The following is a 15,996-nucleotide window of genomic DNA, read 5'->3' on the forward strand; positions in this document are numbered from 1 at the left end:
CTTGAATCTGGATTAGATCTGTACCCTTTATATATTATCTATATCTATATCTATATCTATATCTATATCTATATCTATATCTATCTATCTATCTATCTATCTATCTATATATATATATATATATATATATATATGTTTTCGTAGATTTTCACGGGTACAGGTATGACGGTCTTGGTATATTCGGGTTTCTTCCCGTGTAGGATTTGGAAATTTCTGGCGACGTTTCGATGAGGTCTCACTCATCATCTTCAGGCTGGTGTCTCTGTCTTTTTTCTCAGGCGAAGACTGAGACTCTTCGCCTGAGAAAAAAGACAGAGACACCAGCCTGAAGATGATGAGTGAGACCTCATCGAAACGTCGCCAGAAATTTCCAAATCCTACACGGGAAGAAACCCGAATATACCAAGACCGTCATATATATATATATATATACAGTATATATATATGTATATATATATATATATATATATATATATATATATATATATATATATATATATATATACAGTATATATATATATATATATATATATATATATATATATATATATATATACTGTATATATATAAAGGGTACAGATACAGATACCCTTTTATATATATATATATATATATATATATATATATATATATTAAATGTCTAGGAAATATTTTATTTTATACATCATGCCTTCTTAGAAACATAGAAACATAGAAGACTGACGGCAGTAAAAGACCTCCTGGTCCATCTAGTCTGCCCTGATACTATTTCCTGTATTTTATCTTACAATGGATATATGTGTATCCCAGGCATGTTTAAATTCAGTTACTGTGGATTTACCAACCACGTCTGCTGGAAGTTTGTTCCAAGGATCTACTACTCTTTCAGTAAAATAATATTTTCTCACGTGGCTTCTGATCTTTCCCCCAACTAACTTCAGATTGTGTCCCCTTGTCCTTGTGTTCACTTTCCTATTAAAAACACTTCCCTCCTGGACCTTATTTAACCCTTTAACATATTTAAATGTTTTGATCATGTCCCCCCTTTTCCTTCTGTCCTCCAGACTATTCAGATGGAGTTCATGAAGTCTTTCCTGATAGGTTTTATGCTTAAGACCTTCCACCATTCTTGTAGCCCGTCTTTGGACCCGTTCAATTTTGTCAATATCTTTTTGTAGGTGACGTCTCCAGAACTGAACACAGTATTCCAAGTGTGGTCTCACCAGTGCTGTATATAAGGGGATTCTTTCTTTAGAAAGAGAGACAGGTTACTGTTTATATGTTTTTTTAAAAAAAAAAATCCGGCTTGTAACAGTTACCACTTTCAAACTTGGCAACCTGAAGATGCGTAGGCTTCAACCTGAAGATGTATGGACTTCAACTCCCAGAATTCCATTTGTGTGGACTTCAACTCCCAGAATTTCCTACCCAGCTGGGAGTTGAAAGTCCACACTCTGGAATTCTGGGAGTTGAAGTCCGTACATCTTGCAGGTTGAAATGGACACATCTTCAAGTTGCCCAAAACACTGGTTTACTATAAGTCCTGACATTAGGAGGCAGCACAGTGAAGCCAAAAGAGCAGAAACTTATCCAAACCTTGCAAAATGGTTTTCCGATCACAAAGAAATGACTCGTTTGTCTGTGTTTAGGAGAAAAGTCGCCTTATGGATATGAGCCAGGAATATGCAGCGAACGGGGAGGACCTGTCAGAGAATAAGGAGGGTGTGACCAAGGTAAGCCTCTCTAGGACTTTGTCATGTTTCTCTATCTCTCTCTTCTTGAAGGCACCCATGGTTACATGCCACATTTACAAGGATATTATTATGGACTCTGCACATAAGGGCACGTCTGGAAGAAGATGGCTACCCTGTCCCCCTTTTTTCATGGCTTTAATGCAGTGTTTCCCAACCTTGGCAACTTGAAGATATCTGGACTTCAACTCCCAGAATTCCCCAGCCAGCATTTGCTGGCTGGGGAATTCTGGGAGTTGAAGTCCAGATATCTTCAAGTTGCTAAGGTTGGGAAACACTGCTGTAGAGCACTAAATTTTAACAGATGCAATTTTTATGGGGGAGAGGGGCGTTGAAACACAGTGGTTGGAGTCAGGTTTTTAAGAAGATGTTGGATAACCATTCATCTGAAGTAGTGTAGGGTCACCTGCCCAACCATGTGGTTGGACTATAAGACCTCCAAGGTCCCTTCCAATTCTGTTGTTGTTGTTGTTATTATTATTATTATTATTATTGTTGTTGTTGTTGTTATTGTTATTGTTATTATTATAATTATTATAATTATTATCAAAAGCAACGTGAGGAAATATTATTTCACTGAAAGAGTAGTAGATGCTTGGAACAAACTTCCAGCAGACGTGGTTGGTAAATCCACAGTCACTGAATTTAAACATGCCTGGGATAAACATATATCCATCCTAAGATAAAACACAGGAAATAGTATAAGGGCAGACTAGATGGACCAGGAGGTCTTTTTCTGCCGTCAGTCTTCTATGTTTCTATTATTATTATTATTATTATTATTATTATTATTATTATTATTATTATTATTATTATTATTATTATGTGATTTCACAGCTGTGCACACCACCGCACCAGTAGCGGAGGTAATCAGGAACCTCCACCTGCTCACATTTTGATTGGATTTAATTGGATTTAATTGGATTTGTATGCCGCCCCTCTCCGAGGACTCAGGGCGGCTCACAGCATGTACCGAAAAACAAGAAACAATAATCACAATTAAATTAATACATTAAAAAAACAATCTTAAAATTCTAATTAAAAAAACTATCAGTATCATTCAACAGTCAAACTAAAGCATTCATTGGTCAGGGGGGAAGGTCTAAGGAAACCCCAGGCCTGGCGGCAAAGATGAGTTTTTAAACTATTTCGGAAAATGAGGAAGGTGGGGGCAGTATGAATTTCCAGGGGGAGCTGATTCCAGAGGGCCGGGGCCCCCACAGAGAAGGCTCTTCCCCTAGGTCCCACCAGCTGATGGGACCCCTAAAGAGACCAACTCTGTGGGACCTCACCGGTCGCTGGGAGTTGTGCGGTAGAAGGCGTTCCTATGCCATGTAGGGCTTTATATTGATAAGTGCCTGTCTCTGTCTCTTTGCAGCTTACTTTTACCCAAAAAACAGACCGGAAAGTCATTGTCTTGGGTTCCGACCCATCGGATTCGTCCTCCTGTGTCTTCTCCGTCTGCAGTTCTGTCAAGGTATGTCCTGTCTCTTTGGCCTAGGCCAGGGGTGGCGAAGTTGGCTCTTCTATCACATGTGTTTATTTCTATAGAATTGTGATTCTTAACCGTGGCCAAGATATATGGACCAATGTTCCCTCTAATTTTTTTTCGGTGTGGGCGGAAAAGTATAGTGTCTGAGCGGCAGTCCCTTTGGGACTGGGCGGCATAGAAGTATGTATGTATGTATGTATGTATGTATGTATAAATAAATAAATACATACATACATACATACATACATACATACATACATACGAAAACAATTCCCTTCTTTTTTATTAAAAGAAATTAATAATAAAACAAAACCAAAATCTATTACTATTATTACTATCTTCTCCTCTTTTTCCATCCCTGTCTCCTCCCTCCTTGTGTGTGTGTGTATGTGTGTGTACTCTTGAACCATTTCCAATAACAGGTGAGCTATTCAAGAGTTCACACACACACACACACACACAAACGGCTGGGTTTTTTTTTCTTTGTTATTATTTAGGTGTTTTTTACCATATGCTTTAAATCAAGAGTCATTTCTCTCTCTTTCTCATTCTCTCTCCCCCTCTTGCCCTCTCTCTCTTTTTCTCACTTTCTCTGTCCGTCTCTTTCTATCTCTCTCCCCCTCTTTCTCTCTCTTTCTCTGTTTTCTTTCTCTCTCTATTGCTCTTTCTATCTCTCTTGCTTTCTTTCTCTTCTCTCTCTTGCTATCTCACTCTCCCCCCTCTTTCTCTCTCTCTCTCTCATTTCTCCCGCGGTGGTGGCTGCAGCTTCTCCCCCTCCTCCACTTCTGCGCTCCCAGCCAGGGGGCTGCGAGAGAGGGTTTTCTCTGCGCACTTCAGGAATGACCGCCCCACCCCTCTCGCAGCCCCTTCGCTGGGAGCGCTTTCCTCCCGAGCTTTCAGCGAGGGGGCTGCAGTAGAGGCAGGGCAGGCGTTCCCGAAGAACTTGGAGAAAGCGCTCTCACAGCCCCCTCGCTGAGAGAGGGAGAGGGAGACTTCAACTCCCAGAATTCCCCAGCCCTCCACGCAACATAGCATTGAAGATGTTCCTAATTAGCTGACCTGGGTGAAGTAGATGTGTGGTCCAAGCTAGCATGTTGAAGCAGATCTTCAGGATTCTGTTTGCATTTGATGCATCCAGAATTCCACTAATCAGCAAGTTCGGGAACAGATCAAGACAAAATCCAAGCATCACCAAGGATGCAGAAACAAATTGCATTCTGGGAAAGGCTTGGAGACTCCCTTTATATTCTTCTCTTCCCCCTCTCAGGGTTCAATTGGACTGCAACGGACCGCCAGTCTGCCTCGCAGGAGCAGGGATCGCCCCCCGGCCCGATCTCCTCAACGGCCCATTTCAATGCATGGTATGGGTTCAGCTCGTGGACTGGGGTGGGTGTGGACCATGTGGGAACCACGTGGGCCAGTGGAATACCCCCTCTGTGGTTCCAAAAACGAAAAATATGACATTTTCTCACAAAGAAGAATGTTTGAAAACGTACCTGGTAGCCGAGTTTCTCAAGATCTCTTTGAGTTGTTCCATGGTTTAGTCTGATTTTTTTTGGCCTGGAATTGCATGTGGGAGGGAGGGAGAGAAAGAGAGAAAAAGAGAGAAAGAAAGAAAAAAGGAAGGAAGGAAGGAAAGAAGGGAAAGAAAAAAGAAGGAAGGAAGGAGATAGAAAGACAGAAAGAAAGGAGGGACGGAGGGAGAGAGGAAGGAAGGAAGGAAGGAAAGAGATAGAAAGACAGAAAGAAAGGAGGGACGGAGGGAGAGAGGAAGGAAGGAAGGAAGGAGATAGAAAGACAGAAAGAAAGGAGGGATGGAGGGAGAGAGGAAGGAAGGAAGGAAGGAGATAGAAAGACAGAAAGAAAGGAGGGACGGAGGGAGAGAGGAAGGAAGGAAGGGAAAGAAAAAAGAAGGAAGGAAGGAGATAGAAAGACAGAAATAAAGGAGGGATGGAGGGAGAGAGGAAGGAAGGAAAGAAGGAAGGAAGGAGATAGAAAGATAGAAAGAAAGGAGGGATGGAGGGAGAGAGGAAGGAAGGAAGGAAGGAGATAGAAAGACAGAAAGAAAGGAGGGATGGAGGGAGAGAGGAAGGAAGGAAGGAAAGAAGGAAGGAAGGAGATAGAAAGACAGAAAGAAAGGAGGGACGGAGGGAGAGAGGAAGGAAGGAAAGAAGGAAGGAAAGAGATAGAAAGACAGAAAGAAAGGAGGGACGGAGGGAGAGAGGAAGGAAGGAAGGAGATAGAAAGACAGAAAGAAAGGAGGGACGGAGGGAGAGAGGAAGGAAGGAAGGGAAAGAAAAAAGAAGGAAGGAAGGAGATAGAAAGACAGAAAGAAAGGAGGGACGGAGGGAGAGAGGAAGGAAGGAAGGAAGGAGATAGAAAGACAGAAAGAAAGGAGGGACAGAGGGAGAGAGGAAGGAAGGAAGGGAAAGAAATAAAGGAAAGAGAAAGAAAGAAAGACTAAGAAAAGAAGGATGCACAATACTATTGGTTCTATACAATGCGTTAAATGAGGTTCCACAAAATTATTTGTAGTATTGGATATTCTTCCTTCATTGATTGTCAACACTGAGTGAGAGTTTGGGCAGGCAAAGGTGTTTGACTACTCACATACAGTCCTAACATGGTCAGTAGGACAGTCATGATGCCATAAGCTTAAAGTTAACTAGCAACTGGACCGAAATGGAGTTGATTTTAAGATGTCTTCTGAGAGTATTGATGCTATCTAGACTTTGCATCTACTTGTATCTTCCAGGCGCTTTGGATCCCAGTCTTCTGGTGGCTAAACTCTCCAGTGGAAGCAACGGTCATTATCTGGGAAGTCCAAACCTCCAATTCTCACGTTACAACAAGCCCCTTTACCAGCTGCTGGGTGGCCAGGCAACGACCAGGCAAGTAGGAGGAACTTCTCAAGGATCTTACAGGTCAGTTCATGGTCTCATTCTCATCCCATTGATGTCCACCTCCTTTAACTTCAGCCTGGGTTCACTAAAGGTCTTGTTCACTTTGTTCTTTGCAGTTTTCTTTTTCTATTTATTTTATTTTTTTATTGTTTTTTGTCTTTAAACATCATGTCATTATTACACAGCTATGCATCCAAATCTCAGACATTATCATTTACATATCTATTTAGAATAAAGCGGTACCTCTACTTACGAACTTAATTCGTTCCGTGACCAGGTTCTTAAGTAGAAAAGTTTGTAAGAAGAAGCAATTTTTCCCATAGGAATCAATGTAAAAGCAAATAATGTGTGCGATTGGGGAAAGCACAGGGAGGGTGGAGCCCCTGTTTCCTCCCAGGAGATTCCTAGAGGGGCCCTATGGAGGCTTCTCCCCACCTTTTCCGGCCCTATTTCCTCCCAGGAGATTCCTAGAGAGGCCCCACGGAGGCTTCTCCCCACCTTTTCCGGCCCTGTTTCCTCCCAGGAGATTCCTAGAGAGGCCCCACGGAGGCTTCTCCCCGTCTTTTCCGGCCCTATTTCCTCCCAGGAGATTCCTAGAGAGGCCCCACGGAGGCTTCTCCCCACCTTTTCCGGCCCTGTTTCCTCCCAGGAGATTCCTAGAGAGGCCCCACGGAGGCTTCTCCCCACCTTTTCCGGCCCTGTTTCCTCCCAGGAGATTCCTAGAGAGGCCCCACGGAGGCTTCTCCCCACCTTTTCCGGCCCTGTTTCCTCCCAGGAGATTCCTAGAGAGGCCCCACGGAGGCTTCTCCCCACCTTTTCCGGCCCTGTTTCCTCCCAGGAGATTCCTAGAGAGGCCCCACGGAGGCTTCTCCCCACCTTTTCCGGCCCTATTTCCTCCAAGGAGATTCCTAGAGAGGCCCCACGGAGGCTTCTCCCCACCTTTTCCGGCCCTGTTTCCTCCCAGGAGATTCTGACCTGGTGGATTAAATTCCAAGGTCGCTTCCAAGGTCGCTTCTTATCTTAAAGTGATACGGTTTGATGAAGCAAAGATTCTCTATAGAGATCCTGTTTCCTTCCCGTTGGCATGGCCGTACATCTGAATTGATTGCCATTATTTCTCCCGACAGCCTTGAAAACTGCGTCACCAAACTGGCGGAGATGGAACGGCGGGTGCGGGAAGCCATGGCTGAACGAGAACGATTGCTGCAAGAAAGGGTAAGAGTCCATCCATCCATCCATCCATGGAAATTCTCAATCATCCAGGTCAAAACCAAGAAAGACCAGTTGTTTTTTGAAAACCATTTTTGGGACATTCAGTTCTTTCCTTCTTTCCTTCTTTCCTTCCTTCCTTCCTTCCTTCCTTCCTTCCTTCCTTCCTTCCTTCATTCATTCATCAGTGGAAATTCTCAATCATTCAGGTCAAAACCAAGAAAGTCCAGTTGCCTTTTGAAAAGCACCTTTGGGACATTGAATTCATTCATTCGTCCATCCATGCAATCATTCAATCATCCATCCATCTAATCATCCATCTAATCATCCATCCATCCATTCATTCATTCATTCATTCATTCATTCATTCATTCTCTATAGCTGCCCATCTCAGTCCATGATTGGACAGCTTACACTTCAGCCAATACATTACACTTAAAAGCACCCAGATTAAATAAATATACATAGGATCAAGACACTTGACCAGTACAGCCAAGAAGTGGGGCCCTTAACATATTCAGCACCCCAGGCATGAGAACATATCCAGGTGGGGTTTTTTTTTAGGGCCTTAGGAAAGTCTAGCAGGGTTGGTGTCATTCTAATCACCCTAAAGTTTCAATCAGGGAATAAACGTACATCAAATCTTTTCTGACTCATTGACTTTTGCTCTGAACTGGAGTAACTCTGCTTCTCATGTGCTTCTCACGTGTATTTGAGAATGAGGAAGTTGAAAATTTTCACCCTGTCAGCTTTTTGCATGTTGGGTAAAAATATCCAGACGAGGAAGCGAAAGAGCTTGTGGTCTTTCTTATGTATGCTTGGGGGGGGGGGTTGGGGGGGGACACGTGTTGAGGGGAGTGTTATGTCTGCAGCGGCTGCGATGGTACTGTTTGTTCCCTGTTCTTACCACATGCAAACCGCCTTCAACCGTCTTCCCTTTCAGGAAGCTAAGAAAGTCGCCGAAGAAGTGAAACGGATTGAATTGTCCCCTTCGAACATGGTAAGAAGATCTTCATCTGTGTCTAGAAGAACCCCAAGAATGTAATATGATTTTCCAATATTTTTTTTTCAATCTTCAGAAGATCAGAATTTGAGCTGAGATGGACAGGAATCTTTAGAAAATACCCAGGTTTGCAGCGGGAATATTTTCTTAGCATGCTAGGCTAGGTTAAAATGAGTTTGGGAAGTAGTGTCATCCCCAAACCCCCAACACTTTACCCTTGGATTATCTACGGTTGACCTGTCCAGATTCCTAAGAGGTCAGTAAGGGGCGAGTACAAGTGCACTAGGGTGCCTTCCGTCCCCTGTCCTATTGCTCTCCTATATCTCTTATACCTTTCTTCTATTCCTATATCTCTTCTTCTATTCTTTCATTGATATGTTCTATTACTTTTATTCTATTATTTCTTAGATATATTTTACTATGAGTATCTCCTCTATAACCTTCATCATGTATTTTACTATGTGTATATAGATATATACCCACTAAAACCCTCATTGTGTATTGGACAAAATAAATAAATAAAATAAATAAAATAAAGTTTGTCTGGTTGGAGAAGGAATCCAGACATTGTCTTAACATGCTGTGTGAAGCAGGTTGGCTTATTGGGCTGTAATGTTGTTATTTGTTCAGGCATAGCATTTTGGGGAACCTGTATTCCAGATTTAGAATTCATTTTAATCTCAGTGTTTTCATTTGTTCATCTTCATATTCCTACCTTGCATCTGAAAGACAGTGATTTGATGAACTAAATCAGGGGTATGCAACTTTAAGACTTGTGAACTTCAACTCCCAGAATTCCCCAACCAGCATGGCTGGCTGGGGAATTCTGGGAGTTGAAGTCCATAAGTTTTAAAGTTGCTCACGTTAGATGCTCCTGATCTAAATAGTGAAAGACACAGGTTAGAAGCAGTTAGAAAGCTTAGAACTTTTTAAGCCTTGCCTTCTCGTTGCCCTACAGATCCAGAACCCCATGGAGATCCGGGAACCTAAATCAGCTGCCTTTGACCTGCGCAAACATCTAGAGGCATCGGGACACAGCGTGGAAACCTGCCAACACGTGAGGGTGACCAGCAAATCTTGCAAAGGTTACCTGGTCAAGATGGGGGGGAGGATCAAGACTTGGAAGAAACGTTGGTTCACCTTTGATCGCCAAAAGCGTGTCTTGGCATATTACACAGGTGAGAGAGAGAGAGAGAATCGAGGCAGGTAGTTAATTCTTCACCGCGTTGCAGTCTCTGCTGCTGATGGAGAAGACTTGGTCTTAGCTTCAGTGCATTCTACTGTCTACTGTCTACGGAGAGGGGCGGCATACAAATCCAATGAATGAATGAATGAATGAATGAATGAATGAATGAATGAATGAATGAATGAATGAATGAATGAATGAATGAAAAATTAAATTGAATTAAATTGAATTGAATTGAACTGAATTGAATTGAATTGAATTGATTGAATTAAATTGATTAAATTAAATTAAATTAAATTAAATTATAAATTATTTCCCTTGGCATGCACTGCCTATCTAAGGGACCAGGAGACTTGATGTATTATCATTTAGAATAAGAGAGTTGGAAGGGACCTCAGAGGTCTTCTAGTCTAGCCCCCTGCTCAGGCAGGAAACCCTTTACCATTTCAGAGAAATGGTTGTCCAATCTCTTCTTAAAAACTTCCAGTGTCGGAGCATTTACAACTTCTGGAGGCAAGCAGTTCCACTGGTTAATTGTCCTCACTGTCAAGGAAATCTCTCTTTAGTTCTAGGTCAGTGATGGCAAACTTCTTTTGGTTTTTCGTGCCAAAAGAGTTTGTGCAGTAATCGGCAGCTGAAATTATTACTGCCACACTGTGAATGATCATTCAAGCCATTCCCAGCTGGTCACATGGCCGGCAAGCCACTCCTACCCAGTCACATGGCCATTAAGCCACACCCACAAAATAAATTAAACTAAACTAAACTGAACTTTGTGGGTGTGGCTTAATGGCCATGTGACTGGGTAGGAGTGGCGTGCCGGCCATGTGATCAGGTGGAAATGGCTTGAACGATCCTCATCGTTCAAGTGAACTGTTAAGTCCTCGACTTAATCCAGGAAGTGACAGCCGCCGATCAGCTGGAGCTGTGCACGCATCTTCATTTCCTACTCTACTGTATTCTAAAAGATATTATTTGGATTTATACCAGATACTAAGCCTCAGAATGCCAGACATGTTGTAAAACACCTAAAGATTGTGTGGATTTGGCCAGTACCCTCAAAACGTCGCTACAGAGCACTGCACACCAAGACAACTAGACACAAGAACAGTTTTTTTTCCGAACGCCATCACTCTACTAAACAAATAATTCCCTCAACACTGTCAGACTTTCTACTAAATCTGCACTTCTATTCTACTAGTTTTTCTCATCATTCCTATCACCCATTTCCTCCCATGTTGACTGTATGACTGTAACTTGTTGCTTATATCCTAAGATTTTTATTAATATTGCTTCTTCATTGCTTATTTGACCCCTATGACAATCATTAAGTGTTGTACCACATGATTCTTGACAAATGTATATTTTATTTTATGTACGCTGAGAGCATCTGCACCAAGACAAATTCCTTGTGTGTCCAATCACACTTGGCCAATAACTATTCTATTCTATTCTATTCTATTCTATGTTTTCAGTTGACCTGCTTAAACACATTGTTGTCCTGCTTAAACACATTGTGTGAAGGCAATGAATCCAGCCGTTTCTCATTTTATCTATTGAGCCTTCATTGTCTGTCTTTCCCAACTCGCTAACATGGACCTTTTTTTTAAAATCCCCCTCCAGATAAAGAAGAGACCAAGCTTAAGGGTGTGATATATTTCCAGGCTATTGAAGAGGTTTACTGCGATCATCTTCGTAGTGCATTCAAGGTAACAAAAATAGAGATTTGCTGAAAGTCACTTTTTTAAAAATTTCATGCTGACCTCGGAGGGGCTGTGGCATCCAAACCAATTTGGGCCATTAGAATTTTGGGCTGAGTGACCAAACCTTCCTTCCCCTCAAAAATTGCTTTTATTTTATTTTTCTATGGAAGCATCTGAAATGATACTTCCCCAGAAACCTTGGAATAAATATTCCACAAGGTTGAGTTGCAAGCTTAAAATTTAAAAATCCTGCCCTAGGCTGATTTTATGACTGCTTGCTTGGCCTGCAAATTTCAATTCTGTCTCTGTTTATTGATAGATGACAGTACATATTTATACTACGAAGTTTTAGTGCATTGTTTCTTGGATTTGTGGACTTTAGGTCATGGGGACTTCAACTCCCAGAACGCACCGGTTGGTTTGGGGAATTCTGGGAGTTGTCCACATGTCTTAAAAGTTGTCCAGTTTGAGAAATCAGTGTATTTTCATTCATGAATTTAGGGCTTTCCTTATGAAGTTTGATTTTTATTAGCAGCTATTATAAGGTGAGTCTGATCAGAAAGAAGGATGTTATCAATATCATCTGCTAATCTATTAAATATTGCAGGAGTTCTTAGGATTGCTATGTTATGTTTCACTCTAAAACGATAGCAAGATCTCTTTGATACTGTTTCCTCCCCATCATTTCATTGGACCTGGGCAAAAATGGGCATACATACCGCTGCCTTTAAGACTCACATTTTAACCAACTGTGTGTCAGATAAGACAACAGTGCCACCTTGCGATTTTATTAACTAAAACCTCTTCATTAGAAATAAACCAGAAAGATCCAAAAAGATTGAATCTTTTTTGTTTGTTTTCTGAGTGGGAGAAGTAAGTTTTGCGTAGTTCCTAAAGTCTGAGATGTTTTAATTTTCATCCCACATTGATTTTGGTGTGATGCTTTGTTCTTTCTAGCCAGGAATGTACATCGTTAAGTCTTTACTTAATGCAGGCTTGTCCAAACTGATATGGGGAGAACAAAATGGAGACAGCAGTTCCCGAAAAACACTAGAAAGAAACAAATCACCCTAATTTAGGAGTAAAGATCAATTCAGTAAATGCATGAAGAGGTTTTGTGTGAATACAGCCCATTTTTTGGATTAGTCCATTAGTCCTATTGTCCTTTTTTATCATTTCTTTTTACTTATGTTTATACAAACTGCAGTGGTACCTCTACCTACAAACGCCTCTACTTACAAACTTTTCTAGATAAGAACTAGGTGTTCAAGATTTTTTTTGCCTCTTCTCAAAAACCATTTTCCACTTACAAACCCAAGCCTCTGAAACTGTAACTGGAAAGGAAGCCTCTGTTGGGGCCACTCTAGGAATCCTCTGGGAGGAAACAGCGCCGGAAAAGGCAGGAAGAAGCCTCTGTTGGGGCCACTCTAGGAATCCTCTGGGAGGAAACAGCGCCGGAAAAGGGAGGAAGAAGCCTCTGTGGGGCCTCTCTAGGAATCCTCTGGGACGAAACAGCACCAGAAAAGGCAGGAAGAAGCCTCTGTGGGGCCTCTCTAGGAATCCTCTCGGAGGAAACAGTGCCAGAAAAGGCAGGAAGAAGCCTCTATGGGGCCACTCTAGGAATCCTCTGGGAGGAAACAGCACCAGAAAAGGCAGGAAGAAGCCTCTGTGGGGCCACTCTAGGAATCCTCTGGGAGGAAACAGCACCAGAAAAGGCAGGAAGAAGCCTCTGTGGGGCCTCTCTAGGAATCTCCTGCGAGGAAACAGGGCTGGGAAAGATGGAGAGAAGCCTCCATGGGGCATCTCTAGGAATCTCCTGGGAGGAAACAGGGCCTCTACCCTCCCTGTGGTTTCCCCAATCGCACTCCTTATTTGCTTTTACATTGATTCCTAAAAATTGCTTCTTCTTAAAAACTTTTCTACTTAAGAACCTGGTCATGGAACGAATTAAGCTTGTAAGTAGAGGTACCACTGTACTATCCTATACATGTTTGACAAATAAACAAGTAGTAATAATAATAAATAATTTGTCATTTTGTTTTTGGAAGAGTCCCAACCCCAAACTGACCTTCTGCGTCAAAACCTATGATCGCCTCTTCTGCATGGTGGCACCAAGCCCAGAGGCTATGAGGATTTGGATGGACGCGATTGTCACAGCCGCCGAGGAAAACACTCGATACTGATCAGGCTTTTCCTATGAAATAGACTCTTTGACCGTTCAGTTGGGGAAATAGCGTTTCTTCTCCCAAGGTTTTACTGGGGTGCCTCCTTTTAAGGCAAAGCTGACCAGCAAGCGATCCAATGGCCGAGCTGTTTGCTGGAGTCTTAACTACCATATAAGGTTTGTCTGGTACCCAAAGTTGCAACCGTTGACACTCGAAGACGGATAGGTTGGATGTTTTATGGACCGGCTCGGAAGACATTTCCGATCGCACAGATTTCTGGAGAAAACATCAAACGGCATTTTGGAAAGCGAGGGCCGTTTGCTATGTGGAATCCATCCAGTTGCGTAAAAAACAACAATCGATTCCAGAGAATTCAGAACAATTTCTCTCGAACATGACCTCCACTCAAAAGAAAACTCACGACACTTGTCTGGAAATCAGAGAAGAATTGTTTTGGCAACGGCATGAGTGGGTTGGCTGATGGAAAATGTTCTCGAGATTTCTGTAGAACACTTTGATCAGATGTGTCGCTTTCCTTGATCCGAAAGGAGAGCTCATCCCCCCCACCATGTTGTATAGATCTCTTTATATTTATTATGTGTTTGGGTTCTTTTCTTTAAAAACCTGGGAACACTGTTGAAAGGGAAGCTGTGTACAAAAACCATGTATGGAATATTTATTGTATAAATTCTTTAAGTGAAAACAGACTCGGTTTATTTATTTTATTTAGTTTGTTTGTTCGTTCGTTCTTTCATCCATCCATCCAGTTATCTATCTATCTATCTATCTATCTATCTATCTATCTATCTATCTATCTATCTATCTATTTATTGGATTTGTATGCCGCCCCTCTCCGTAGACTTGGGGCGGCTAACAACAGTAATAAAAAACGTCATATAAATCCAATACTAAAACAACTAAAAACCCTTATTGTAAAAACCAAACATCCCTACAAACAAACATAACATGCATAAATTGTAAAGGCCTAGGGGGAAAGAATATCTCAGTTCCCCCATGCCTGACGGCAGAGGTGGGTTTTAAGGAGCTTACGAAAGGCAAGGAGGGTGGGGGCAATTCTAATCTCCGGGGGGAGTTGGTTCCAGAGGGCCGGGGCCACCACAGAGAAGGCTTTTCCCCTGGGCCCCGCAAAATGACATTGTTTTGTTGACGGGACCTGGAGGAGGCCCACTCTGTGGGACCTAACTGGTTGCTGGGATTCATGCGGCAGAAGGCGGTCTCGTAGATACCCTGGTCCGGTGTCTTGAAACGTTTTATAGGTAATGACCAATTCCTGTTTGAAGAAGTTGTTTGTAGAACGTGGTCATTCTATTTCCCTCTTTAGATAAGGAAAACCTCTGGAAGGATAAGCCAACCAGTCGGTGGTGAAATCCATTTTTAAATCTACCTGTTCTGTGGGCGTGGCTTGGTGGGCGTGGCAGGGGAAGGATGCTGCAAAATCTCCATTCCCACCTCATTCCAGCGGGAGGATGCTGCAAAATCTCTATTTTCTCCCATCCCACTCTGGAGCCAGCCAGAGGTTGCATTTGCTGGTTCTCCGAACTAGTCAAAATTTCTGTTACCAGTTCTCCAGAACCAGTCAGAACCTGTTGGATTTCACCCCTGCAACCAGCCACAGGTTGTCTAGTTGTAATAGTAGAACACGTGTAATTCTCCACAGAGCCCAGAGTGGTACAAAAATATAAAAATGTAAATCACAGCATAACAGTTTTAAAAAAAACATTAACCATTAAAACTAAAGGAAACTTGCTTGCTCAGTGGTACCTATACTTAAGAACTTTTCTAGATAAGAACTGGGTATTCAAGATTTTTTGCATCTTCTTAAGAACCATTTTCTACTTAAGAACCCAAGCCCGGAAAAATTTCCCAGGAAATTTCAGAGCGGCACGAAGGCCCAGCCAGTTTTCTGCCATTCCTCCTTTAATCCCAGCTATCTCGGACTTTTCTGGGCTGCCAGAGGAGCCTTTTCGTGGCGCTTAAGGAGGCTTTGACAGTCCAGAGCGAACGGAGCATTTTCCTTTCTCTGGGCACTCTGGGAAGTGTTTTTAATAGGAAAGTGAACCCAAGAACAAGGGGGCACAATCTGAGGTTAGTTGGGGGAAAGATCAGAAGCAATGTGAGAAAATATTATTTGACTGAAGATGCTTGGAACAAACTTCCAGCAGACGTGGTTGGTAAATCCACAGGAAATGAATTTCAACATGCCTGGGATAAACATAGATCCATCCTAAGATAAAATACAGGAAATAGTATAAGGGCAGACTAGATGGACCAGGAGATCTTTTTCTGCCGTCAGTCTTCTATGTTTCTTGGTTTCTAAGATATTTCCTACGAACTTAGAAAAGTTGACAAAATTCATTGCAGAATCCTTTTCAATGGAACTCTTGGCAGTAAACTCAGACAGATATTGAGTTATCTTACCAAGGGATTTTACAACAGTTGATTAAGTATCTTTTGCAAGGGGAGAGAAATGACAAATTTACTGCTGAACAAGGAGGCTGCCACTCATCCCAACAATTCCAGAGGACATAAAATCAGAAATAGCTTCTGTAAGAACCAAGCTTCTCACCAGATCCTTGTAGGGGCA

General features: G+C 42.2%; 1 protein-coding gene across 2 annotated transcripts in view; it reads left to right on the forward strand.

Moving 5' to 3' along the window:
* PHLDB3 (pleckstrin homology like domain family B member 3) overlaps nucleotides 1–14,094 on the forward strand; it is a 53,369-nt gene extending 39,275 nt beyond the window's left edge. For both annotated transcript variants that reach the window (XM_070764763.1, XM_070764764.1), the window contains exons 8-16: nucleotides 1,629–1,712; nucleotides 3,109–3,207; nucleotides 4,490–4,583; nucleotides 5,978–6,146; nucleotides 7,253–7,340; nucleotides 8,278–8,334; nucleotides 9,296–9,515; nucleotides 11,147–11,232; nucleotides 13,275–14,094. In XM_070764763.1, coding sequence (XP_070620864.1) covers nucleotides 1,629–1,712; nucleotides 3,109–3,207; nucleotides 4,490–4,583; nucleotides 5,978–6,146; nucleotides 7,253–7,340; nucleotides 8,278–8,334; nucleotides 9,296–9,515; nucleotides 11,147–11,232; nucleotides 13,275–13,409 — 1,032 coding nt within the window. In that variant the 3' untranslated portion in view covers nucleotides 13,410–14,094. The remainder of the gene's footprint in view (nucleotides 1–1,628; nucleotides 1,713–3,108; nucleotides 3,208–4,489; nucleotides 4,584–5,977; nucleotides 6,147–7,252; nucleotides 7,341–8,277; nucleotides 8,335–9,295; nucleotides 9,516–11,146; nucleotides 11,233–13,274) is intronic.
* The last annotated feature ends 1,902 nt before the right edge of the window (nucleotides 14,095–15,996 follow it).

Source organism: Erythrolamprus reginae, chromosome 11 (genome assembly GCF_031021105.1).
Source record: "Erythrolamprus reginae isolate rEryReg1 chromosome 11, rEryReg1.hap1, whole genome shotgun sequence".
Taxonomy (NCBI): domain Eukaryota; kingdom Metazoa; phylum Chordata; class Lepidosauria; order Squamata; family Dipsadidae; genus Erythrolamprus; species Erythrolamprus reginae.